Consider the following 26875-nt stretch of genomic DNA (forward strand, 5'->3'; position numbering starts at 1 on the left):
CGTAGTTGGAGGTTTCCAGAAGCGCTAGCATCGCCGCGCCGCGCAATTCTCGGTGGCCGGAGCGCGTGTTTGCTGTCTCGTATTTCCACCATTTAGCAGCCATGATAAGCGCCAGCCGAGCCGCAGTAGCTCGTCTTGTCGGCGCCGCAGCCTCCCGGGGCCCCCCAGCCGCCCGCCACCAGGTAAGGGACTGCTGGGCCTTCCCCGAGGGGCTCACGGCCTTGGGACTCAGTGCGGCAGGCCGCGGCCTTCGGGGTCAGAATCCTCGGGGAGAGACGGAAAATAATGGACGTTCAGTATTCATTGCTGCCGGTTCAGGGCCTCATTCAGGGTTTTGCGTTCCTGTTTCAGGCCCTGCTGAGTCACACTCCTTGGGAGCCTAGAGTTTTATCTCATCGAGTAGCGGGCAGTGGTCTTGATTAGTCCTTTTGAGACGATTACAGTTTTGGTCTTGAGTAGAAGGACGATTGTTCGCCGTGAAATGCGGAGTGTGCGAGGACCCCGTTGCTATGATACAACGAAGGAAGGAAGAGCATCTGAGCAGTAAATTAAAAATCAAGCTCTGATTTTCTTGCTTACAAACATTTGACTAGTTAGCTCCCCAGAATTTTGTTCTCCGTTATTTCAGAAAAAATGAGCAAATCAGGAAAAGGCCATGGAATAGTTGTTCATTATCGTGTAAGACTAAAAACATACCTTTTGGGGAACAGGGAAGTAGCCTGAGATGAGATTGTAATAAAGGTCTTTGACACTGATGGGAAGCCACTCCTGACAATTTTTTTTTTTCCCTCGTAAACTGACTTCACAAAATTACCAATTCTAGTTCCCTTAAAGCAGCAGCTTGTCAAGGTCAGGGGAAATGTCTCTGATTAAGTTAAATCTGTACCTGCAACACGTAACATATGTGGGTCTTAGGTAGACACTGCTCCTGATGATGAAATTGAGTAGTATTTTAATGTATTTTTGCTTCTCCACGGGATATTTGGCACAGTCTGGAAATAATTTTGGTTGTCACAACCTGGGTAGCCATGCTACTACTGGGTTCTAGTTGTAAAGGCCCAAGCTGATGCTAAACATTCTGCAGTGCATAGAACGGCCCAGCTCCCAACAAAGATTTTGTTCAAAATCAATAGTGCCAAGGTTGAGAGACCCTTTGGTAATGTAATTCAATATAATTTTATATCAATTTATTTCTCTGATTTCATTGGGAAAATTTGTACTTTATTAGGCTTGTTTGTTTCAGTACCATAATGTCTCTTAGATATGAAATATTTTATTTCAGTATATTTTATACATGGTAACCACTCAGTGAACAGAATGAAAGTCTCAACCTTTGATGTATTCTTCAGAAGAATAATTAAAACAAGCGCAAGTTTTCATGTGTAGTTCATGGCTGATCCTTTTTTTGTTTGTTTTTAAGGATGGCTGGAATGGCTTTAGTCATGAAGCTTTTAGAATTGTTTCAAGGCGGGACTATGCGTAAGTATAATTTCATTTCCTTTAGCGTTAAGATAACAAATGTTAAGCCCCAGAGCAATGGTCTCTAAATTTGTGATTAATTACTTCACTCAGAAAAAAAGACACAGCTAAGTTTATTTATAGAGTATGCATTTTGCCACAGTAACAAATATTGTTTTCTTATGTTTTTCTACAACCATTTTGGAGATCACTGTTAAGATAATTAATCATAGCATTGTTTTAAATGTCTTACAGATCAGAAGCAATCAAGGGAGCAGTTGTTGGTATTGATTTGGGTACTACCAACTCCTGTGTGGCAGTTATGGAAGGTAAACAAGCAAAGGTGAGCATGATTGGAAGCTCTGGATCATGTAGTGGTAACCAGTACACAATTCAGAATTCTGCGTCCTTTGGCTTAGATAAGGGACATTTTCAAAGCTGCTTTTAAACTCTTAAGACTCTTGTGAGGTGAATCTTTGTGCTTAATTGTATGTTGGTAATAAATGAATGGATTTGACTTCCCAGGATTTAAGTGTGTCCTAGTATAGATGTAAGACTACTAAGTTACCATTAGGACCCATTGGGATGACTTGTGCTGTTGATTACTTCTGTAATTAACGTTCTGCTTTTTTGTAAGTCAGTTAAACAAAGGCTAAAGGTGCAGGAACAGTCTAGAAGCAAGTGGAGCTCCAAATAATGCATAGGCTGCATCCTAAGTAAGGCATGTTTTTTACTTCCTTCTGGAGGAAGTAGAGGCTGTTGCTCCTTTGTTTGTGAAATCTTTATTCCCACCTGGTTCTCTTCAAGAATATTTGGAGCACCTGGATTTTTGAATTCCTTGTTGGCAGTTTTTTTTAATGCCTGAAACTTGTAGGCATCACCAAAAAATCAGAAGTAGATTTAACTCTCCGTATGGAAGGAAAGATTACGTTGTCCAAACATTGAGTATGAAAGATGTGATTTATATTTATTCCTGTTTCTTGGATGTTCTTAGTTGTAGGTTGTTTGAATCTTCAATAGTAGTTGCTTACTATATCAGCATTCACAGAGCAGAAAAGTATGCCCATTAGTACTGTTCTTTAATATTTGTTTTGTGTCTTAAATGATTGGTACAAAAACAGTAGTGGTGACTGGAACCTCATTCTCTGTCCTATCTTGGGAGTTTTAGGTGCTAGAGAATGTTGAAGGTGCCAGAACCACCCCTTCAGTTGTAGCCTTTACAGCAGATGGTGAGCGACTTGTTGGCATGCCGGCCAAGCGACAGGCTGTCACCAACCCAAACAACACGTTCTATGCTACCAAGCGTCTCATTGGCCGGCGATATGATGACCCAGAAGTTCAAAAAGACATGTGAGTAATAGCAAAAATGTATTTATATGCAAAGGCTAAATAGATGAATCTTACCAGCAGGATCTCTTGGGACAGGCCCTGCTCCTGCCAAAAGGGTATCCTTCAAAAAATTCAATTTTGCCTTCACAGATTAGGTCTTTGCTATGTGTGACATGATACATGAACATCTGGCTAGTCATTTCTGGACCACATAAATTGGCGTTAAACACATAAGGTAGATAATGGCATAGGCGCCATCTTGATACTGATCAAATGTTTTCAAGGTTCATCCTTGTTGTGGCGTGTATCGGTATTTCATTCCTTTTTATGGCCAAATAATATCCCATTGTATGCTTACATACTGCATTTTGTTTATCTGTTTGTTGATGGGCATTTGGGTTCTTTCCACTTTTTGGCTAATATGAATAATGCTTTGTGTATAGGTTTTTTTTTTTGTTTTTTTGTTTGTTTTTTTGCAGTACGCGGGCCTCTCACTGTTGTGGCCTCTCCCGTTGCGGAGCACAGGCTCCAGACGCGCAGGCTCAGCGGCCATAGCTCACGGGCCCAGCTGCTCCACGGCATTTGGGATCTTCCCAGACCGGGGCATGAACCCGTGTCCCCTGCATTGGCAGGCGGACTCTCAACCACTGCGCCACCAGGGAAGCCCTGTGTATAGGTTTTTGTGTGGACATGTATTTTCATTTCTCTTGGGTAGACATCTAGTAATGGAATTGCTAGGTCATATATACCTATATGTTACCGCTTTCCAAAGCAGCTGCATACATTTTTGGTGAGAAGAATGTTCATGTTTCAATTCATCAAGATGTTTTTACATGTTAATGGGTGCTTTCTAAAGGTTTTCATTAAACAAATTCCTGAAGTTCTCATTTGTTGGCCATGGATCTATTGGGGTGGAAGATGGGCTTTCATGGTGTATGGTAACCTCATGGTAGGTTGGGCTGGCATGTTTCTTCAGTACAATTTTTGTGTCTTTCAGTAAAAATGTTCCTTTTAAAATTGTCCGTGCCTCTAATGGCGATGCCTGGGTTGAAGCTCATGGAAAACTCTATTCCCCAAGTCAGATTGGAGCATTTGTGTTGATGAAGATGAAAGAGACTGCAGGTGAGATAGCTTAGTTCATATCTGGGAAAATTTAGAGAACAGCATGATTCCTCTGAGATCACTGGCTTCCATACTTCAGTGTCCTTTGGATGAGTCTGCAGTGGCTTTTATACAGAATACCTAGGAATGGCAAAACTTTATTACTCTTTCCCTACAAATTGAATTTCTCTTCCAAGTTTTCCTAATGGTGGCTTGCTTGTTTCTTTTTTCCAGAAGGGAAATCAAAAGACTACACATTAAGTTTTTGTATCTGTTAGATAAAACTTCCCATTTAAGAAACTAGTGGCTCTTTTAAATCTGAAACTAGGTCATTGTAGCTGGTGAGCCTTCACTAACATGTTAAAGGTGAGATCTTGGGTTTTTTAAATTGGAGTGTTTTCCTACAAGGTCTCTTCATGTTAGGTCATATGTTAAAAACTATTGGGTGCTGTTTGTGACCTCAAGAGAGTGACACAGGTTGTTAGGCTACATTAGTAATTGTAGCCTGTTTCATCTGATAGGGTCTCATGAATGATTTTCATTGATTGCTTTTCCAGAAAATTACTTGGGGCATACAGCAAAAAATGCTGTGATCACCGTCCCAGCGTATTTCAATGACTCTCAGAGACAGGTGAGTTTAATTATCATTTTTAATAATTTGTTTTTATCTATTTATTTTTGGCTGCATTGGGTCTTGGTTGCTGCACATGGGCTTCCTCTATTTGCAGCGACCGGGGGCTACGCTTAATTGCGGTATGTGGGCTTCTCATTGCTGTGGCTTCTCTTGTTGTGGAGCACGGGCTTAGTTGCTCTGCGGCATGTGGAATCTTCCTGGACCAGGGCTCGAACCCTTGTCCCCTGCATTGGCAACAGGATTCTTAACCACTGCTGCCACCAGGGAAGCCCCCCAATTAGCATTTTTATTCAGGAAATTAATGGTACCTGGGACACGGTGGAAAATGCTTTTTTCTTTTTTTATAGGCCACTAAGGATGCTGGCCAGATATCTGGACTAAATGTGCTTCGGGTAATTAATGAACCCACAGCGGCTGCTCTGGCCTATGGTCTAGACAAATCAGAAGACAAAATGTAAGTTTGTGCAGTGAATTCCACCTAGATTTGTGAGACTTAAGTGCATGGAACCTTGAAACTTACCCTAAATCATCATCTTGATTTCATGGTGATTGAGCCTTATACTTAGACTGGAAATGTACTGCCTTGACCTTTTCCCAAGGCTTTTATGGTCTGTGTTTTTCATTCATTTCAAGATTGTCCCTTGATTACGTTTTCTTTTTAAAGTACTGGCTGTGGTCATTTTTTCCCCTTGGTATGCCTGTTGGCAAGTATTCATCCAAAAGAGTGGTTTTTGCTTTTTAACATTTCATTTTAACTGTATGTATGTTTTACATGTTGCTATTAGGGCCACCTGTTAAGACGTACATCACTTATGCAGTCATCAACTTTCATAATTATACCTGGGGGGGAAATAGCCAAATTTATGTTGGTTTGGTTACTGAAATCCATACGCTGTGATGAGTTTTGTTCCTGACGGCCTTTTTCCTTTCTAGCATTGCTGTATATGATTTAGGTGGTGGAACTTTTGATATTTCCATACTGGAAATCCAGAAAGGAGTATTTGAGGTGAAATCCACCAATGGAGACACTTTTTTAGGTGGTGAAGACTTTGACCAGGCCTTGCTGCGTCACATTGTGAAGGAGTTCAAAAGAGAGGTTAGTTACCAGTGTGGTTAATACGTACACATTGGAATACTGAGAATTTCTTTGTTCGGACTGCTATTTGCTTTGTTTTATGATTTTTTTTCCCTTAAGAGAGTGTTGAATAGGCCACTGAAATTGCATTGTAGTTCCATGGGTGCTCTGAACTATTCTGGTTATCGTAGCTTCAAATTGGAAACAAACAACAAAAGGCTATAGCAGGCTTCCCTGGTGGCACAGTGGTTGAGAGTCTGCCTGCCGATGTGGGGGACATGGGTTCGTGCCCCAGTCCGGGAGGATCCCACATGCCGCGGAGTGGCTGGGCACGTGAGCCGTGGCCACTGAGCCTGCGTGTCTGGAGCCTGTGAGAGGCCACAACAGTGAGAGGCCCGCGTACCGCAAAAAAAAAAAAAAAAAGGCTATAGCACCTGGTGTACAATAGTACTATGGCATTTTATATAAGGGACTTTGAATATCTTTGGATTTGGGGTATCCGCATTTGACAGGGGTTGCTGGAACCAATTCCTCACAGATACCAAGGGATGACTGTGTAGGTTTCCCTCACTATCTGAAAATTGAGCCTGCGAAATTTTTGATAAGCTGAAATGTCGTGAAGCTACACATTTTGCTAACGGATGCACAACATAAATGGTTGTATGCTCACAGACAGTTCAAAGCTATGGTGGTGGTTTGGTGCTCAAATAAGTGTAGTTACTGGGGAAGGAGCTTGGGGTGCACACTGCCTCTGTAATGGCTCGCTGCAAAGCAAACGCTGAACATTATTTGTCCTTTTTGCCTTTTTTGTAAAAGTGAAAATCCTTTTTAGATTTCATTTGGTTAGCAAAAACAGGTATTAAAGTAGATCTTATATAAAAGGGAAGTGGTGTAAAGCAAACTTTGGAAAAGGAATTATGGGAACTCCTTTTTTGAGCTAGAATTCTACAGCTGGAAAGAACTGAGAACAGTTCATCCTCTAACTCCAGACACATATTTCTTTTTCAAAGTAGGTCTTCTTTTTTCCTATAGATTTTTAAAGGCAATAAGTAATTTCTGCTTGTTTATAACGGTATGGCTCTATTTTGTTTTGTTACACCTTACCACTGCAATTTAAGTAGCATTTATTTTCTTAACATTAATATATTGTGTGTCTTCACTTTGTAGACAGGGGTTGATTTGACCAAAGACAACATGGCGCTTCAAAGGGTTCGGGAAGCCGCTGAGAAGGCCAAGTGTGAACTCTCTTCATCTGTGCAGGTGAGACGTGGACAAATTCCACCAGTCTTGATGGATCTTTTCAGCCTGAGTTTACTCGAATAGCATATTCTAATTGGCATAATGTCAGTCAGATTTCTTTTAACAGCTTTCTGGTTGGTGATAAAAAGCCTTTCCATTAGCAAAGGAGCATTATGTTTTTTATGGGTGAGCTGAAGCACCCAAATCAGAGGTTATGATTTGCTTTCCTGCTGCCACCTGAGAACCTGGAATTAGATCTCCTGCCATCTTGCTATATCCCTGACACGGACCTAACATACTGTTATTCTGTTCTTAGTGGTTAAGGCAAAGGGAGGCTTCATCTTTCAGAACTGGAGCAACTTTAGCACTCTGGGAAGGGAAGAGGTATTTATAGCATCTGTCATTGTGTTGGTAAAGTGGGTGACCTTCAGTCACATCTGGATTTTTTTTTTCTTTTTTTTTTTTTCTTTTTAATAGCAGCTATAAGGAGTGACAAAGCTGTACAGGGTCATCCATGAAGTTGATGGTATTCCCTTGTCCTGCTGTCAGAATTTGCAGCATGATGGTTGGGGCTGAAATATGTGGCAGTACCAGAGGATAGCTTATAATTCTTCCCAGGGGTTGTCACTGTATGAAACGGGACGTTGGTTAGTTTTACTGTGGCTCTATCCTATTAATAGATATTTGGATTGTTTTCCACCATTTTGCTATTATAGCAAGGTGTATTGACCACCCTTGTACATTAATGTTTGTGCATGTGTGATTGTAAGTCTGTAGGTTAAATTTATAGAAGCATTTATTACCCTTGAGTTTATAATGTGGTTTGGGGAGGTGGACACTAATGAGAACACTTTTTTTTTTTTTTTTGCGGTACGCAGGCCTCTCACTGTTGTGGCCTCTCCCGTTGCGGAGCACAGGCTCCGGATGCGCAGGCCCAGCGGCCATGGCTCACGGGCCCAGCTGCTCCACGGCATGTGGGATCTTCCCGGACCGGGGCACGAACCCATGTCCCGTGCTTCGGCAGGTGGACTGTCAACCACTGTGCCACCAGGGAAGCCCGAGAACATTATATTAGTAAACATCAGAAGTAATGTAGAGGTTAAGAGTTACTCCGGGGCTTCCCTGGTGGCACAGTGGTTAAGAATCTGCCTGCCAATGCAGGGGACGCGAGTTCGAGCCCCGGTCCAGGAAGATCCCACATGCCGCAAAGCAACTAAGCCCGTGCGCCACAACTACTGAGTCTGCGCTCTAGAGCCCGTGTGCTACAGCTACTGAAGCCCATGCACCTAGAGCCTGTGCTCCACAAGAGAAGCCACCACAATGAGAAGCCCGCACACCGCAATGAAGAGTAGACCCCGCTCGCTGCACCCAGAGAAGACCCAACGCAGCCAAAAAAATAAATAAATTTTTAAAAAGAAGAGTTACTCTGCAAGCAGACTGGTGGAGATGAAGTCCTTATTTCATTACTTATTAGCTGTGTGACTTTGAATGAATTACTTAACATTTCTGTTTTCTATAAAATGAGGATAATTAGTGTTCCATTCCCCCTTAGAGTTGAGAGGATTAGTAAATTAATACATATAACATGCTTAGGACAATGTGTAGTAAATAGTAAGTGGTATTCTAAATGTATGCATGTATTTTGTTTTTTTAAAAAGGCAAAGTTAGATTTATAATAAAGGAACCTGACAGGTGTTTGACATAATTAGGAGAGCTTCTGTAAGGTGAGTTAATCAGGAAGAGATAAAGGGTCAGGCAAGTATGAGGTTCTCGGGTAAAGACCTGAGTAAGGGTCAGTGTGGCTGAAGTACAGACTAGACTGGCAGGAGGAGCATAGAAGATAAGGCTAGAGGCTTTATAGATTGGAGATTTGGTATCTTTCCTGAGATAATGACAACAGACAACTGAAAATTTTTAAGGTGGGCCAGTAACATGGTCAGATTTGGTGAAAGCACTCTGAGGTGGAGTGCTCTTTGTGGCAGCCTGAGTGGGTCTGGGAAAATGTTGGGAGGCTATTGCAGCACACCAGGTGGTGAGAGAGGAAGGACTTGGACCAGAGTGTGGTAGTGAGAGATACATGGTTGGAATTGAGAGAGAAGAGGGACAGAACTTCATGGTGGAACTGGCTTTCGAGGGTGGAGAACCCTGGAGTTTTTCACCTGGTCATTATAGCATATAGAACTGCACTAATACAGTAACTACATGTGGCTATTTAAAATTAAATACAATTTTTAAGAATTCCATTTCTCAGTTCCACTAGCTGTATTTCAAGTATTCAGCCACATGTGACTAGTGGCTGCTGGATCGAAAAGCAGAGATAGAGAACATTCCCATTGCCACAGAAAGTTCTGTTGGATTGCATTACTATAGATAATTTTATTTACTGATGCGGTTTGTTAACATTTTGCAAAGAAAGAGAAAATTGTTATTGGTGTTCTTGAAACTATATCCAGTATCATTTACAAAAGATGTGTTGATTTTCCCTGTAAAGCACTTATCTGTCCAGGGTACTCTACCTGAAGAAAGCTGGTTAAGGATTTGCTCCCTTCAGTCTTTATTCCCTGTTGGCCTTGCTTTGTGAAGTTTGAGGGGCAGCATGCACAAACTCTTTTCCTGGGGGTTCACCCCGAGACATCTGTTTCTGCATGTTTAGTAATGAGTTTTGTTAGTCTAAATATTCTTAATCCATGCCTTATCAGGATTTTAGGCTTATTAAATACTGTATGTTACATGGTGTGACTGTAGCAGTGTTAGCTACTCTCTGGGGATGTGATAGCAGTAGTCAGTCCTTGTACTTCTCTTTAGCATTTTTGTTGTATTTTTCTTAACCATCTTCCTGAAACTTGCAAAGCCCTGGTTTAGTGGCAGATTATTTGGTTCAGAGCATACCTTTCACATTTTTCTTAATGTGCAAGGAAATTTTTTAAAACTTGGTAAAAGAACACAGTAGTGTGATTCTTAATATATATATATATATAGATATATATATATATATTTTTTGGTGGTATGCGGGCCTCTCACTGCTGTGGCCTCTGCCGTTGCAGAGCACAGGCTCCAGATGCGCAGGCCCAGCGGCCATGGCTCACGGGCCCAGCCGCTCCGCAGCATGTGGGATCTTCCCAGACCGGGGCACGAACCCGTGTCCCCTGCATTGGCAGGCAGACTCTCAACCACTGCGCCACCAGGGAAGCCCCTTAATATATTTTTAATAGCAGGACAGACTGTTCTTCACCTGAATGGGGATTTTTCCTGCTTCTCTATTCCTTTCTCCATTGTTAATAACAGATTTATAGTGTTTACTTCTGGGAAGATAAGAGGTTGAATCTTAAAGAGTCACTGTCTTTGGTGGCCATTCATTTAAAGTGTCTGACCCTCACTGTGGCTTTCAGAGTCTTCCTTTCCTAGGGTATAGTCTTTAATTGAAGTAATAAAGAGACTTCACTACTGGTCTCCCTGCTTCCTTTGCAGACTGACATCAATTTGCCATACCTTACAATGGATGCCTCTGGACCCAAGCATTTGAATATGAAGCTGACCCGGGCTCAGTTTGAGGGGATTGTTACTGATCTAATCAAAAGGACCATAGCTCCATGCCAAAAAGCCATGCAAGATGCAGAAGTCAGCAAAAGTGACATAGGAGAAGTGATTCTGGTTGGTGGCATGACTAGGATGCCCAAGGTAAGGACCCATGGAATTCTTGACATAGAGCGCAGAGAGGGCCAACACATAATGATTTATTAGGACATAACATATGGCTTATGTTGTGTAGGGACATGAATATGTGGCCTTTCTACCACGCTGACCTGAAAGACGGATGAATTTGTGCCCTTGCTAAAGAGTTCTTAAAGTGTATTTTAAAAAAAGGATTAGGAAAGGGGGAATGTCTTTGGGGTAGTAGCAAGGAGGATCCTGAACTTCAGTTTTATAGAATTTTTAGGAATGAAACAAAGTTTGCGGTCAGAGACAGCTTAACATCCTGGTATTAACTAGCCTCTATGGGCAATTTTGGACATGTGTTTTGCAGTATAGTGTTTGGGGTTTCTAAAGGCATCTCTTCAACAGAGATTTGTGCAATGATGCATTTTATCAACACATCATTCTGAAAAGACAGGTGTGTGGAAAACTAATAACTGAGCACGGAACCTGTTGATGGTGTAATTCTTGCTTTATAGCTTGAACAGAACTATCTTGGGCCTTGATTTTCATAATTTTTCCTTTGGAGTACTTGTGCTTAGGAAAATGATGCATACAATAAATCTGAAGTGAAAAGGAGAGGCTTTGAACCAGGCAGATATTTTTATGTTAACAAATTATCCCAGATGTTACTCAAATAGAACTTTTTCCTAGCATTAGTAAAATAAGCAGGAGGGGAAAACATGCCTCATACTTGCACCGGTATTGAATTACTACTGCTTCTGTTAAGCTGATTTTTAGTTGATATGTAGAAGAGGACTTGGACTATACAAATTAAGTCCCCTTGCCTTGTACCTTGTATTTCTAATTTGATGTGTTGCTTGAAACCAGATAAAAAAATTTAGGCAAATTGTTCCCAAATTTAAAAGGGCTATGAATGAGATACTCAAGAGTAAAGTATATGTGTAACCAAATAATATACTTAACTCATTAACAAGAACTCAACTACAAAATAATTTGAGTAAACGTTCTTGGATCTGAAGCACCCTGTCCTGAGACCTGGTGGGGTCTCAGGACACACGTGCTACTCTCCTCTTCTCAGGCAACTGCCCTGAGTAGTGAGTGACAAGGTTCTTTTTTCTTGGTGCTCAGGTTCAGCAGACTGTGCAGGATCTCTTTGGCCGAGCCCCAAGTAAAGCTGTCAATCCTGATGAGGCTGTGGCCATTGGAGCTGCCATTCAGGGAGGTGTGTTGGCTGGTGATGTCACAGATGTGCTACTCTTGGATGTCACTCCCCTGTCTCTGGGTATTGAGACTCTGGGAGGTGTCTTCACCAAGCTTATTAACAGGAACACCACTATTCCAACCAAGAAGAGCCAGGTAAAAGCCACCCCACTCTACTTTGTCACAGAGATACTAGGTTCTGTGAGGATGTGATTGTAGCCACTTCTGTGAGCTTTTCCTAGAAAACTTTCCTTTTTGTTTTGCAGTCCATACTAGTTGAATATGGAGGGGTGGTAAGAATCTTGTCCTTTGTTCTCTTTTGTTCCTAGAAAAGTTCTCTTTCTGTCAGCCAGTGGTGATAATTTTAGGGAAGTCATCAGTAGTCTCTCCTTCTCAGGATAATAATTGCCAGAAGGAGCCTCATTATTTGAGACTGAATTCCTATACTCTTCTGTTCTCAAAGGCAGTAAAAAGAATGGCGTGGCTGAGACTAAGGGAGTTTGCTTGTCTTCCTGGAGAACGATAGGGGTTCTGAGATATCAAGCCAGGGTTATTTGGACAATGGCTTGGTCTTAGATTAAGAATTATTTCCTTTCTCAGGTTTGGTGTTTTTCTGAAAGAACTATGGCTATTGCTATGTTTGAAGTGACGTATTGCCAACACATCATTCTGAAGTGTGTGGTGATTTCCTGTGACTATGAGCATAAAATAAATGTCCTCTCTCTGACCCATTTCTTTGGATGAGCATGTTTCAACATCTCGCTTTTTATAGCTCCTTCTCTTGAGGCCTTCTGTGCTAATGCTGCATCTTTGTACAATGCCTTTGCTTAGCTGAAAACAATAGCTATTGTATGCCCTTTGCTGTGCTAATCCTACTCCTGTTCTCTGTAAAGACATAAGCCTTTGTTCTGAACATAGTGTACATTAGGATTCTTCCAGTGTTGGGAGGTGAATTTCTTCCTTTGGTTTGTTGCACTTTGTAAGGGGGAATAGGCTGGGAAAAAAAAAAATCAGGCTGCCAACCCAGCAAGTTTCCTTTTTCTCCCTAGGTGTTTTCTACAGCTGCTGATGGACAGACTCAAGTGGAGATTAAAGTGTGTCAGGGTGAAAGAGAGATGGCTGGAGACAACAAACTTCTTGGACAGTTTACTTTGGTAGGTATTGGGAATCATGAATGTTATGTTCATTTTTTTATGGTGAAGTTACACTATTCTAACCCCTAATGTTACCATAAACTGCTGACAGACGTAGTCTGTGTTATCTTAGCATAGTATTCAAATGAATTCTGCAACTGGATAACCATCGCTTCAGTTTTTACCTGAAAGCCCTGCTTCTTGTGCCTTAGGAACTAAATAAAGAAGCTTGTAAAAGCCAGGGAAATGTTCATAAACAGTGCTTATTAGAAGAAATTCCTGATTACTATTTTACTACTTTGATACTGCTGCTACTTTGTCATCGTCGTCTTTTTTTTTTGGCCATGCTCTGTGGCATGTGGGATCTTAGTTCCCTGACCAGGTATTGAACCTGTGCCCTCTGCAATGGAAGTGCAGAGTCTTAACCACTGGACCGCCAGGGAAGTCCCTTGTTACTGGCTTCTAGTCAGCATTGCTTATTGCTTGTTGGGATGAATGATGGAAAAGTTTACTCTTCACGCATTGTGTATCCTTAGGTACATAAAGCCACTGTGGTTACTTGCTATAGCCAGCCTTCACTAGTATGAGTCCTGTTTATTTCAAGCAGCAATAAAATTACCACCCTCACCGACAAACTCATGTTTTTGTACATTTAAGTGAAAGTTTCACTTGTTCCTCCCAGAAACCAAGTAATTTCTTCCCCAGAAGACCGTATAGGTTTTGGAAATAGAGCACTGGACCCCTTTGTGAGAGGAGCTTACTCTGGTATTTATTTATTCTAGATTGGGATTCCCCCAGCCCCTCGTGGAGTCCCTCAGATTGAAGTTACATTTGACATTGATGCCAATGGGATTGTACATGTTTCTGCCAAAGATAAGGGTACAGGACGCGAGCAGCAGAGTAAGTACTCTTATTTATTAAGACTGTAAGAGTGAGGTGAGGGACTTCTCTCTGTTGGGAACTAGACCCTCTAGATTGGGCATTATCTTTTCCCTTAGCCTCAGGGGAGGATGATGAGTCCTCTTTGCCCTCTTTCTCCTCAGGTATCAGTGTCACATTAAAAGGTATGGTGTTTATTCCCCCAAAAAAGGCAAGCACTGAGCCTCTGGATTGCTGAAGTTTTGGTAGGTAGGACAGTTAGTTGTTCTCTGTATATTTTAGACCCTTGGTTTCCCTCTGCTTATTGTAGAACAATAGGATATTCCCCTTCTTCATAATGCACATCAAGACAGCTACTTTGAAGAGGAGGATTCTTTTTCTTAATACAGTAGAGGAAGAAGCATATAGTTTTCCTGGGAAATAATGAGGTGCCTTCTTTTCACTATAGTTGTGATCCAGTCTTCCGGTGGGTTAAGCAAAGATGATATTGAAAATATGGTTAAAAATGCAGAGAAGTATGCTGAGGAAGACCGGCGAAAGAAGGTGATTACTTTGCTCATAACTTCTATGTGAAATGCCTTTCTTATTTATTCTCAGTCTTCCCATATCAAAATTTTCATGTTACAGCATCCAGCTAAAACCTCTTACAGACATCTCAGACCACAGTGATTTCTCCCTCTTAACTGTTTATACTCTGTTAACTGTGTGTAGCAGTTTTCATGTTGTCTTCTTAATGAGGACATTCAGCCAACTAGTTGATTGGGAAGTCTTCATTCATACTACATTTTTAATTTCTCTTAGGAACGAGTTGAAGCAGTTAATATGGCTGAAGGAATCATTCATGACACAGAAACCAAGATGGAAGAATTCAAGGACCAATTGCCTGCTGATGAGGTAAACCCTCTTTTAAAATAGCTCAAGAAGTTGGGAGGCATCGTCACCAATGTCAGTGAAGGTCATTTTTTCTGTGTGGGTCTTGATAGGAATTTAGTTTTTAAAAAATGTTTCTAAACATTCTGCTGTGTGTTATGGGATAAGAACCAGAAAAAGTGAGGGTCTGGTGTTGTTTTTAAGTGCCACAAGCTAAAAGAAGAGATTTCCAAAATGAGGGAGCTCCTCGCTCGAAAAGACAGTGAAACAGGAGAAAACATAAGGCAGGCAGCATCTTCCCTTCAGCAAGCATCATTGAAGCTCTTCGAAATGGCATACAAAAAGGTACAAGGCTGTTTTACTCAATGAATATTTTGCTCCTAACTTGATGTAACTGCTCTTGATTACTGTCACTGATGGCTCCTACATAGCCATTTATGGAACTGGGAGTATTGGAATTGGAAATATCCTTCTTCCTGCCTTCTTGACTACGTTGGGTGGGTGGGAGGGAGGGAGGGAGGGAGGGTGAGGTCAAAGGGAAGAAATCACTAAAACTGGGAGAGTGGAACAGGCAGGATATGGCTTTTTCGTTTTTAGTTCATCAGAGAGCAAACTGTCACCCTTAACATTAAACAAGTGATTCTCAAATGTTTTCTTACAGATGGCATCTGAGCGGGAAGGCTCTGGAAGTTCTGGCACTGGGGAGCAAAAGGAAGATCAAAAGGAAGAGAAACAGTAACAGCAGTAAACTTTGGAGTCGAAAGGACAACATATTATGATGCTTGGGAGTGAAGGGATTTCCTGAGCTGAAATGGGCAAAACTTCAATCTTCTACTGTGTTTTTGCAGTACTCTATATATAATTTCCTGAATATGTAAATTTAGTGACCATTAGCTAATGATCATTTAACAAGTAATAATTCCCAACAGTACAAAGTTCACAGTATTTTGTCCCTAGCCTGTCATTCTTTTTCAGCTGCATGTAAGATGGGGGGAAAAGTTATAACGTTGTTTTGTGCTGAAGTAGCTGTATTTTCAAAGGGGTGAAGCCATCTCACACACTGAAGACAGGTCTGGAATGAGACCATAGGGGGATGAGATCCTTCTAGTTACCTAAGTACTGCTGTACCAGCCTGTGTGTATATGGAGTTCTTCAACTGAGGCCTTGCAAGGCAAGCCAGCTAGCTGTGCCATGTTGGGAGGTAGGGCAGGGGAAGCTGAATCAATGGAAAACTAAGCTAGCTATTTATGTGAGGTCCAGCTTCTAAAACACAAGTCTCCCAAACTTTCTGAAGGCATACTTTCCTAGCTACCCTTTGGCCTGTGTCAGTGGCATCTGTATCTCTGATGACTGTTCTTTTTGATCCATTCTGGATTTTTTTAAAAATAAATAGGAAAAGCATTTTGATCTCTTGTCTGTGAGGGGTGAGGCCCTGAGATTTAGCTTCAGAAATATGACATGAATCACATTTCCCAACTCCCTGACCTCGATACAGGATTTTCTAACACTGGCATTTGAATTTCTAACAAATTGAAAACTTGGGAAGGCTGGTATAATAAGCATTATCACCAAAGACAAGTCTGGTTCAGAGGAGGCTTTTATTTTTTTTCTCTCCCTAGCCCCATCTAAGGTTTGGATGTTGAAATAGTCTTTAGATCTCTAACATGAAAATCAGGCCTCCTATTTCCAGGCTGCTTTCTGCTCTAAATAAGTCCAACCAGAATTGGCTTACAGTAATGAAACACGTCTAGTATTAAGTCCTAAGGTGATTTCAGTGGCTCAATAACAGGAACCCAGATTCTTTCTATAGTTCTGCTTTTTCATCCTCAGTGAGTTGCCTTGTCCTAATTTCTCTAATGTAGTTCTAAATATCACATGCTAACAACTTCAGAACCAGGAAGGTGACTGCATCTTAGAACTCACTTTAGTTTTAATAATTATTTCTTAAGTTTATTTCTTAAAAATTGAGATTGTTTATGTGATAATTATATTTCTGGAAAATTGTTTATTAACACCCTTTTAAAAGCTTCTTGAGGTTTCATATGAGAAATAATAGGCTCAAATTTTCAGCCACACGACCACTTGGTGGGAACCTTGTGGGGTGTGCAGTAATTCTTTATGAAGGATTGTTTTGTGGCATGCTGGGGAAGATAATTAGCATCTCTGGTTGGCCCTTGCTCACTAAATGCGTCTAGTGTTTACCAATCATTGTGATAACTAAGCCTCTCAAGCATTTCCAAAGTACCCCAATTCAGAACTACTGGTTTATATTATTCAAGATTTCATCTTTGAGATCAGTGAGAGGAGCCAAGCATACCCTGAACAAAATGGGTTCTATCAGAGAGGTGGGGAGAAGAGCTGCTTGGGCAGGTACCCACAGATACTGTCTCAAGCTGTGCCATGAGTGGTATATGTAGTAGTAGTTCGGTTACCTTCTAATAAAACTAATAATCAGCACAAGCAGCCTTGAACAAAAATTTATAAATTCAGATACAGTCTTCCTTTTGTGGTGCAAGTGCTTGATAGGTCCCAAAAGGAAAACTTCCTGGGATTATTCCAGTTGTCTTCCCCAACTTAAAACTCCACCCTTGCTACACAATAGTACAACACATGTGATCTGACCCCTGAATACCTTTCTTTTCCCCTGCCCTCCTACTATACTTTGACCTTGCTTGGACAGTCTCCCACAGATTTCTACCTGACTCATCCCTCACTTTTTTCATAAGTCATAAGGGTTTTTTTTTTCTAATTTAGTCATAAGGTTTTGAAATGTCATAAAACATGCTGCCTTCTTCAAGTCCCTGTCATTTCCTATCCTTACCCTACTCTTTCTCCACAGCAGTTATTACCACCTAATTTATCTTTCCCCCCATTGCTATGGTCTGAATTTTTAGGTCCCCCAAATCCCTATGTTGAAATCCTAACTCCTACAGTGATGGTATTAGGAGGTGGGGCCTTTGGGAGGTGGTAGATCACTAAAAGGGGCTCTAGAAATCCCTGATCCCCTTCCACCATGTGAGGACACATTTAAATTTATAACCTGGAAGAGGGCCCTCACCTGACCATGCTGGCACCCCAATCTCAGACTTTCCAGCCTTCAAAACTGCAAGATAAATTTTGTTTATAACCTACCCAGCCTGTGTTTTGTTATGGCAGCTTGAACGGACTAAGACCCACCATTTTAAGTTTCAAGAAGCCAGAAACTTCTGTTCACTGCTATTTTCCAACATTAGAACAATGCTTGGCACTTAAGCACTCAAATCTTCTGTCAAATCAGTCTCTCCCACGTCCAAAACTCTTGAGTGGTTTGGTTTCTCCATTTGAGAGAGAAAGGCCTTAATTTTTAAGTTTATGTATAAATTATACTCTGTCAAGAGTTCTAGGGGCAACAAACCAAACCCAGAAATTAGAACTTAACTGGTAAAAGATAAGTCTTAATTAGGAAAAGAATTTAAGGAAAAATTAATAGTAATGTTTAGAGGACTAAAAATGTGGCCTGAGGTATTCCTGGGCCAGCAAAGGGGGAATACGAATGACCAGAATAAATGCGCAACCCTCTTTTATACTTCATAGGTGTAAAAGTCCAATTCTGTTGCTGACTCTCTTGAAAAAATTTATCCAAGTGGAGTTTTTTCTCAACTTTTTATTTCAAACCTGTTCTTAGAAAATTAAAAGAACGGTATAATGAACACACAAAACACCATTCACCTAGATTCAATTTGCATTTTGCCACATTTGCACTCTCACACTTGTGTGTTCACTCTCTATATATTTTCTGAACATCATGACACTTCAGCCTAAATTTTTCAGCACTCTTAACATTCTCCCCGCAAATATTATAATCAGGAAATTTAGCACTGATAATACTACCACCATATATATAGTCCATATAAAAATTTCCCTGATTGTCTCAACTTTTTCATCTAAGGTCAAATCAAAGATTGCACATGGCATTTAGTTCTATCTCCTTTTCCTAAGAATAGTTCCTTTGCCTTTTTGTCTTTTCATGATGTTGATAGTTTTGAAGGGTACAGGCCATTTGTTTTACAGAAGAGGCCTTTGTTCAGATTCACCTGGTGATTTCCGTGTGCTCAGCGTCATGTACACATTATTGGTAGGGATACTATGTAAGTCTTGTGTCTTAATCAATGCATCAATTACCAGGGAGAATAAGATATCAATTCTGCGCTTTGCTCCACACTTCATTCTTAAGATACCTTTAATAAGTAATCTCTGGCGGTGGCTTAATTTTAAGTATAACGTTTATACTAGGGATTCTATAGCAAGAAGGAGCAGTAAAGAGAAAAGCAAGTTCTTACAGATGGTACATGAGAAGATCGGGAGTAAAGAGACAACTCAAACTTTGAAAATAAACTGCTTCAAAGCAAAGACCCTTCACTATTTCAGATACCACTGTGACTCCATTCTCCAGTCCTAAGGCTGCTATGTTAGGGCTATGTCTCCACCTTTCCTTCCTCTGGTATCAGAAGAACAATTAAATGAGTGAAAGCCCTAGATAAAGGAGCTATAAGGCAACATACATTATTCAACCTGTGAAGGAGGTAATGTAGCAATTACAGAAAGAACCATTGAAACAGCCATTTTAGTAGGTCAAAAACGGTTGAGTATCACCAATTTCATATTGTTAAACCTAATTACAATGCACCATCAATCCCATTTCTGCTGCGGTAAGTCAGGAAATGGAAATCTATCTTCACACTAAAGAGAATACTGCAGCTGAACCAACCTTTAATAATTAAAACTTTCAATGCTGAGTGAGGCCACAGGAAACAGGAAATGTCCCACCTAAACCGTAAGCTCTTAAACCGGTTCTTGGAGCCCCTAACCCAGAGCGTAGAGATTTGGGGCAATGGTTGGTAAGTGGGGAGTCCACGTGAGTGACTTCAGGGGGTCTATAAACCACTGATTGTAAAATGCAAGACTGCAAATATTAATTTTTCTGGGGAAACGGTCCATTGCTTTTACTGATTTCTTGAAGGAATCTGTGACCAAAAGGTTAAGAACCACAGATTTCCTAAATGGGAAACCAATCTACCTTACTAGTCTAACTACTTAAATTCAAGCCATACGCCTTGGTCCATGTACCCCCCTTGCCTTTAGCCATCTCCCCAGTCATGCCTTTCCATATCTTAGGTATCCTTGGTCTACCCTCTTCTCTGAAGCCTTCCCCATTCAGCCCACACTGGCTGTTTCACTCAAATTCTTACACTCTATTTTTCAATTTTTTAATGTTCAATTCAGGAACTTATTATAGCTTTTAATATTTTCTCCCATCTTCCTTTGGATTATTTTGAAGCAAATTCCAGAAATCATAATTTTACTCTAACATTGTTCCTCTAAAAAGGTTATTCTATAAAATATAACAATATCATGATCATATCGAAAAAAATTAACTCCTTAATGGCAAAAACTTGAATGTTCAAATTTTCCCAATATTTTCAAAAACTTTTATTTTTTTTTTTTTTTTTTGACCACGCCACGTGGCATGCAGGATCTTAGTTCCCTGACTAGGGGTTGAACCCGGGCCCCCTGCACTGGGAGCGCATAGTCTTAACCACTGGACTGCCAGGGAAGTCTCATAACTTTTTCAACTGTTAAAGAGTCAGGAGCCAATAACGGCCACACCCTATATTGGTTGATATGTCCCTTAAGTCTCTTTTAAACTATAGATTTCCTTGCCTCTTTTTCCCCTGCTTTGCAATTTATTTGTTGAAGAAACTGTGCCACTTGTCCTATAGTCCTGTAATCTACATTTCACTGATTGCATTCTTACGATGTCATTTAACATGTTCTTCCATCCCCACTTGATCTGATTCAAGTTAAGCTTTTTGACAAGATTAGTTCATCAGAGGGTATATAATTCTGGTTGGCTCTTTTGTGATGTTAGCAGCCACTGATGATCATTACCTACCCCTAGATCTCTAATTTCATTAAAGGTATACTATTCTACTTCTATCTTTTCTTCATTTTTTTATATGAAATACCTCTCTAGTGAGAAACTTCCCCTCATAACAAGTAACTAGTTACCCTGAGGTAGAGTTCATATGGGAAAGGCTTCTTTATTTACTGGTTTTTAGAATGAGTTAGATCTGTAGTATTAATCAAAGGTGAGACCAGTGAGATTTCTTGGGTGTCTTTGTGAACGCACGGATTTTAACTTATTTAATGTGCTTCAATTCACTGCAATTATTCTTATTAAGGCTCAAATTCTTCTAACTTTGGCCTTGGTAGGCTTTTCCTTCTGGCTTAGTTGTTTTTTTTTTTTTTTTTTGCGGTACGCGGGCCTCTCACTGCTGTGGCCTCTCCCGTTGCGGAGCACAGGCTCCGGATGCGCAGGCTCAGCGGCCATGGCTCACGGGCCCAGCCGCTCCGCAGCACGTGGGATCCTCCCGGACCGGGGCACGACCCGTGTCCCCTGCATCGGCAGGCAGACTCTCAACCACCGCGCCACCAGGGAAGCCCCCTGGCTTAGTTTTGACAAGACCACATTAGTAAAGGACAGTATCTTCCATAAATGGTGTTGGGAAAACTGGACAACCACATGCAAATGAATGAAAATGGACCACTATCTTACACCATACACAAAAATTAACTCAAAATGGATTAAAGACACGAACGTAAGACCTGAAACCATAGAACTTATATAAGATAACATAGACAGTAAGCTCCTTGACATCAGTCTTGGATTTTTGGGATTTGACACCAAAATCAAAAACACCACCAAAAATAAACAAGGGGAGGGGGTACACCAAACTAAAAAGCTTCTGTACAGCAAAGGAAACCATTAACAAAATGAAAAGGCAACCTACTGAATGGGAGAAAATATTTGCAAATCATATATCTGGTAAGGAGTTAGTTCCCAAAATATATAAAGAACTCATACAACCCAATAGCAAAAAAATAATCAAAAAATGGGCAGAAGACATGAATAGACATTTTTCCAAAGACACAGATGGCCAAAAGGTACATGAAGAGGTGCTAAGCATCACTAATCATCAGGGAAATGTAAATCAAAACCACAGTGAGGTATCACCCCACACCTGTAGAATGGCTAGTATCAAAAAGACAAGAAATAACAAGTGTTGGCATAGATGTGGAGAAAAGGGAACACTTGTTTACTATGACTGGAAATGTAAACTGGTGCAGCTACTATGGAAAAGAGTATGAAGGTTCCTCAAAAAATTAAAAATAGAACTACCACAGGATCCAGAAATTCTACTTCTGGGTATTTATCCAAAGAAAACAAAAACAGAAATTTGAAAAGATGTATGCACCTCCATGTTCACTGCAGCATTATTTACAGTAGCCAAGATATGGAAACAACCTAAGTATCCATTGATGAATGAATGGATAAAGAAGACGTGGTGTATATATACAATGGAATACTATTCAGCCATTAAAAAAAATGAATTCGTGCTGCTTGTGATGACATGGATGGAATTTGAGGGCATTATGCTAAGTGAAATAAGTCAGACAGAGAAAGACAAATACCGTATGATCTCACTTATATATGGAGTCTTAAAAAAAACAAGCTCATGTATACAGAGAACAGATAGGTGGTTGCCAGAGGTGGGGTTGGGGGTGGGGTGGGAGTGATAGGGGGCTGAGTGAAATGGGTGAAGAGGGTCAAAAAGATAGACTTCCAGTTATAAAATAAATCAGTCTTGGGGATGTAATGTATAATATGGTGACTGTAGTTAATTATACTGTATTGTATATTTGCAAGGTGCTAAGAGTAAATCTTAAAAGTTCTCACCACAAGAAAAAAATTATTTAACTATAAATGGTGATAGACGTTAACTAGACTTATTGTGATCACTTCACAATATATACAAATATCGAATCATGTTGTATAGCTGAAACTAATATGATGTTATACGTCAATTATACCTCAGTAAAAAACCAAAAGTCTATCAGGGTATTAAAAGTACTTTAAAAAAAAAAAAAAAAAGACCCCCAGTAGTCTTCGTTCCTTTCCTTTCTTACTGATATAGCAAAGTGTTTCAGGCTCAATTTGTTCATTTCTGCCTCAGTCCTATAAACAGCTACTTCTCCTTTTATACTATTATCTATTTGTTAAATATTCCTATATCTTTTTTCCCCTAAAAAAAGACCATAAATTTAATGACTGCACTACATCTAAAAAGAATGTTCAGCACTTACCCCAGCACTCTGCTAGACAGAAAACTAGTACGCGATAAATATTTACGGAATTGAACTAAAAGATTAGCATCTGTCTAGCTATTCTACAAGGATGTCTACTGAGTCAAGACAGGCAGCACAGGAAACATTAAGCACTTACCTCCTCCCCAGGTGGTCCAATGGCATGGCTCAATCTCACTCTAATTATTCTTTCATGTTATGGGAAGACCTACTCCAGCTCTAGTGAGTACTCCCTAGAACAAGGATTCTAAAAAAAGAAAAATAAATTTTTCTAGAGTTGAAAGAATGAGAAAAAAAGTTCTCTATGTGCATAAAGTTGGAAATCATTATAAGGTAAAGCATTTAATGGTCCATATCTGCTTAATTTAACAAGACTACAAATTAGTGTAAAGATGTTTGGTTACCTAGAGAGGAAACTGCTGTCATTCCTTAGCTGTAGTCCCCCTTCCCACTGAAAGGTTACATTTCACCACTAGGTGTCCACAGGGGAGGAAATGATACCTTACACTGGCCCATTTCAAGTCACTTTCACACACATCTGCACTCCACAATTAAGCAACTGTGCCTTATGTCAATTTACACAAATCTTCAATCCTTTGAGTTTTATATTGTACCATGTAGGTCTTCTTCATAGACTTTTACTTATGTAAGATTTTTTTATTTACTTAAAGATGGAATCTTCAGAACTGCATTCCTTAAATTCACTATGCTTAAGTACAGCCAAGAATTGAGGGCAGACTACACATTCCTTTATTTATAGAGCTCTACTTCATGAACCTGTAAGCACTTTAGAGATAGTCTAATCCAGAGATTTTTCAAACTATTTTTTATTTTTCTAGGCACAGAAACATTTTTTTTTTCTTTTTGAACATACTATATGTAACTCTTTGATGGATGGACGGGGCAAGGAAAACACACGCAGTTACTAGGATACCTAGGAAAACGTCATCCATTCTACTAATATAGTTAGGGTTATAAAAACCCAATATTTTAAACTCTAACTCTGAAAAGTTCTGAATTTCTAACAATCATTAACACACCAGCCATGGAAGCAGCAGAAAATATCCCACAGACTTATTTTACTGGTCCCCTCTTTCCACCAGAAGGAAAAAATCCCTAAGAATTGTACTTTGGATCTGTTCTTCCTTTAGTTTTTCAAACTTACTTTCTGCTAGAGAATGATCAGGTGAGTAGTGTCACAGATCCTCAATAGAAAGAGTATAGAAAACAGCAGAAGAGGACAGAACAAATTAGGAAAAACTAAAAAGAGAACTAAAATTCACTGGTGACACATGCTTGCTGTAAATGGTACTAGGAACTTCACACAAATTATTCAATCCAACAATAGTCCCAACAAAATAGATGGGATCCCCATTTTACAGACAAGAAAACTGAGATTCTGCAAGATTTAAGAAGTGATTTGTTCAAGGTAAGGAGGAGAGCGAAGGCTCAACCCTAAGACCTCCTAGCTCCAGACTTTTCTTTAACAACGCCATTGACTTCCAGAAGAGCCATGGGTTTGCCTTAGCAAACCTTTCCACAACCATCCCTTGCCGCCTTCTCCACCTTGATTACTCCTAAACTGGCCTCCACATTAGCAACCAATTATTTCATTCTGTACCTAACAGCACTTTGTTCTCAAGCTGCTACAGGTGTTTTCAACATCGAAACAATCCATCCCTTTCCTTTCCCCTGAATCCCCACCTATTTACTAGGAATGTCACCTATACCCCATATTTAAAATTATTACCTAAAGTTCTGAGGTCATCAAGAACAAATCCTTCATTTTTCAGAGGACAACCTGTGCCTAGAGAGGTTATATATTCTACATTTTGAAAAAAATCTTTATCACCGTTATATTACAGGAGGTTCCTCCTGAACACTGAATGGTCATGGCCTCCTCCTTGCCAAAGGAAATAGCATCCCTGTTCTATTGCTCCCAAATCACTTCTGCTAGAGATCCATGCCAGCTTTTGTCTCTAACACACTGATTTCCAACTCTAAGTGCAGAGATGGTGAATTTGCAGCAACTAGGCAAGTAAGCTTTTAGGGCTACAGTTCAACTGCCTGGATTTAGAATATTCTAAGAAAGAAATTGCAGGAATATTACTCAGCCATAAAAAAAGAACAAAATAATGCGGTATACAGACAAATGCGATGGACCTAGAGATTGCCATACTTAGTGAAGTAAGTCATAGAGAGAAAAACAAATATCATATGATATCACTTATATGTGGAATCTAAAAAAAATGGTACAAATGAACCTATTTACAAAACAGAAATAGAATCACAGGTATAGAAAACAAACTTATGGTTACCAAGGGGGAAAGGGGAGGAAAGAGATAAATTGGGAGACTGGGAATGACATATACACACTACTATATATAACATAGATAACTAATAAGAACCTACTGTATAGCACAGGGAACTCTACTCAATACTCTATAATGACCTATAAGGGAATAGAATCTACAAAAGAGTAGATATATGTATATGTATAACTGATTCACTTTGCTGTCAGCAGAAACTAACACAACATTGTAAGTCAACTATACTCCAATAAAAATTAAAAAAAAAAAAGAAACAAGTTGCATATCTTGGTAATCACCAAATTTCAAGGATTCAAAGGTTAACAAACAGCAATTCCATCTGGGATGTCACCATGCTTACTTCAGCATGAATCACAAAGAAAAGCCTGTGAGCTAGTCTAGAAAGCCTGTAAAGCTATCACACACGGACCTGAAGCAACACTATAAACATAAAAATGAGCAGGAAAAGAAAATCAAGGCAACCTAGCATAAAAAGTAGGAATTGGGGCAAAGGGAGTGAAGTAGGGAAAATCAAAGGACATGGTAGACAACCAGTCAGTAAGCAGTGCTTATGACTATTTAAGAAGGCCCATTACTAGGCACAGTGAATGGCACCCAGTAGAAGTACAATAAATATTATGAGTTAACATATGCTGAAAATTACAAAATGGAACCTAAAGAAGAGATTCCACTCTGGGAATTCATTTGCTGGGGGAAAGAAGACTTGCCCCCCATGTCCCCAACCTGAGCAACTCCCTTTTACCTTTCTTTGCCTGAGTTTCCCAATGTATGAAATGGGGGTAAAAGCCCCATTTCCAAGGTGTGGACAAAATTGAAATAACATGCAAAAAGGATTCAAAGCTCACACAAATGCAACCGCCTGAGAGCACCACTGGCATGTCTCATAAGCAATCTCAAATTTAATAAGCACAAGATGAAACTTTCAATAATCTCCCTCAACCTGCTCCTCATCTTGCCCATCTCAGTAAAGGAAACCATTTCAGTACTCTGGCCATCATTCTTGCCCTTCCTCCTCATCCAACCCATCATCCAGTCCTATCCATTCTAACCTTCAAATATCATTCACTTCTATCTGCACTGTCATCACCCTATTCTAAGCTACAATTATCTCTCACATAAATTACTGACCTTGCTCGAGCACACCAGCTTTTGCAGTTCCTCAAATGTGTTTTGCTCCCTCCTGACAAACTCCTGTTCACCCTTTGGGTCTCACTCTAGAGTTTTCACTCACTCCTCATTCATTGCACTCTCACACCATTTTGAAGTACTTATGTATTTGTGCAATTATTTTCTTTCACAAACGGCTATAAATCCAACTAAACTAAGAGTTCCACGAAGGTAGGCACTGTGATTCGTTTGGTTCTCCTCATGAAAACCGGGTCTGGCACATAGTTTAGGCCCAAATATTTGAATGACTCCAGCTGAGGTGGAGACATAAAGTAGCCAACTACAACTCCTAACTCAAAAAGACAACTGCCCACGTTGCTTCAACACTCTCCCCACCTCCACTCTCAACAGCTCAGACCAAACCATTCACGGCATCAGATACCTCAGGGTTCCAACCTCAGGCAGCCCCTGCTTTCTCCACACACACACACACCCATAAAGTTCCAGGTCCAAAGAGAACCCCTCAGCCCTGGGGCGGGAAGGGACGTGCCTCTTTTGCCCCTGCGGGTGTCGGGGTGCCGGACTACCCAGGAGAAGTTTCCTAATCCGGTACACCCTGGCCGAGCGTCTGAACACTGGTCCGCGCAGCCGTGACGCACGCAGGCCCGAGCGCTTCGTT

The 26875-nt window shown here is 40.4% G+C and overlaps 1 protein-coding gene, 1 long non-coding RNA gene and 1 other non-coding gene across 3 annotated transcripts; 2 read left to right on the forward strand and 1 right to left on the reverse strand.

Moving 5' to 3' along the window:
- The first annotated feature begins 6 nt into the window (after positions 1-6).
- On the forward strand, positions 7-15982 carry HSPA9 (heat shock protein family A (Hsp70) member 9). Its single transcript, XM_027096209.1, has 17 exons — positions 7-182; positions 1421-1479; positions 1714-1801; positions 2627-2808; positions 3785-3909; positions 4446-4519; positions 4870-4976; positions 5456-5618; positions 6765-6857; positions 10305-10514; positions 11622-11849; positions 12743-12847; positions 13609-13726; positions 14154-14248; positions 14507-14599; positions 14780-14920; positions 15237-15982. Exons 1-17 carry the CDS (start codon positions 102-104, stop codon positions 15312-15314), a joined length of 2040 nt encoding a protein of 679 aa, XP_026952010.1. The 5' UTR covers positions 7-101; the 3' UTR covers positions 15315-15982.
- On the reverse strand, positions 4564-4943 carry LOC113614605 (uncharacterized). The gene is made up of 2 exons (XR_003430687.1): positions 4831-4943; positions 4564-4746 (listed from the first exon to the last, which is right to left on the reverse strand). It is a non-coding gene; the product is annotated as an uncharacterized LOC113614605 (long non-coding RNA).
- Positions 10905-10975, forward strand: LOC113617707 (small nucleolar RNA SNORD63). The gene has a single exon (XR_003431718.1). It is a non-coding gene; the product is annotated as a small nucleolar RNA SNORD63 (small nucleolar RNA).
- Positions 15983-26875: the final 10893 nt, after the last annotated feature.

The sequence above is a fragment of the Aethalodelphis obliquidens genome, unplaced genomic scaffold, assembly GCF_003676395.1.
Source record: "Aethalodelphis obliquidens isolate GAN/ISIS:26980383/991018 unplaced genomic scaffold, ASM367639v1 scaffold4, whole genome shotgun sequence".
In the NCBI taxonomy this organism is placed as follows: domain Eukaryota; kingdom Metazoa; phylum Chordata; class Mammalia; order Artiodactyla; family Delphinidae; genus Aethalodelphis; species Aethalodelphis obliquidens.

What these genes read in the sequence shown, in the direction of transcription:
- HSPA9 (XM_027096209.1), top strand. Translation starts at nt 102, where the DNA reads ATGATAAGCGCCAGCCGAGCCGCAGTAGCTCGTCTTGTCGGCGCCGCA. An exon ending in TGGAAGGTAAACAAGCAAAG is followed by an intron (nt 1,802 to 2,626) that starts GTGAGCATGATT and finishes TGGGAGTTTTAG; the next exon opens with GTGCTAGAGAATGTTGAAGG. An exon ending in GAAGATGAAAGAGACTGCAG is followed by an intron (nt 3,910 to 4,445) that starts GTGAGATAGCTT and finishes TTGCTTTTCCAG; the next exon opens with AAAATTACTTGGGGCATACA.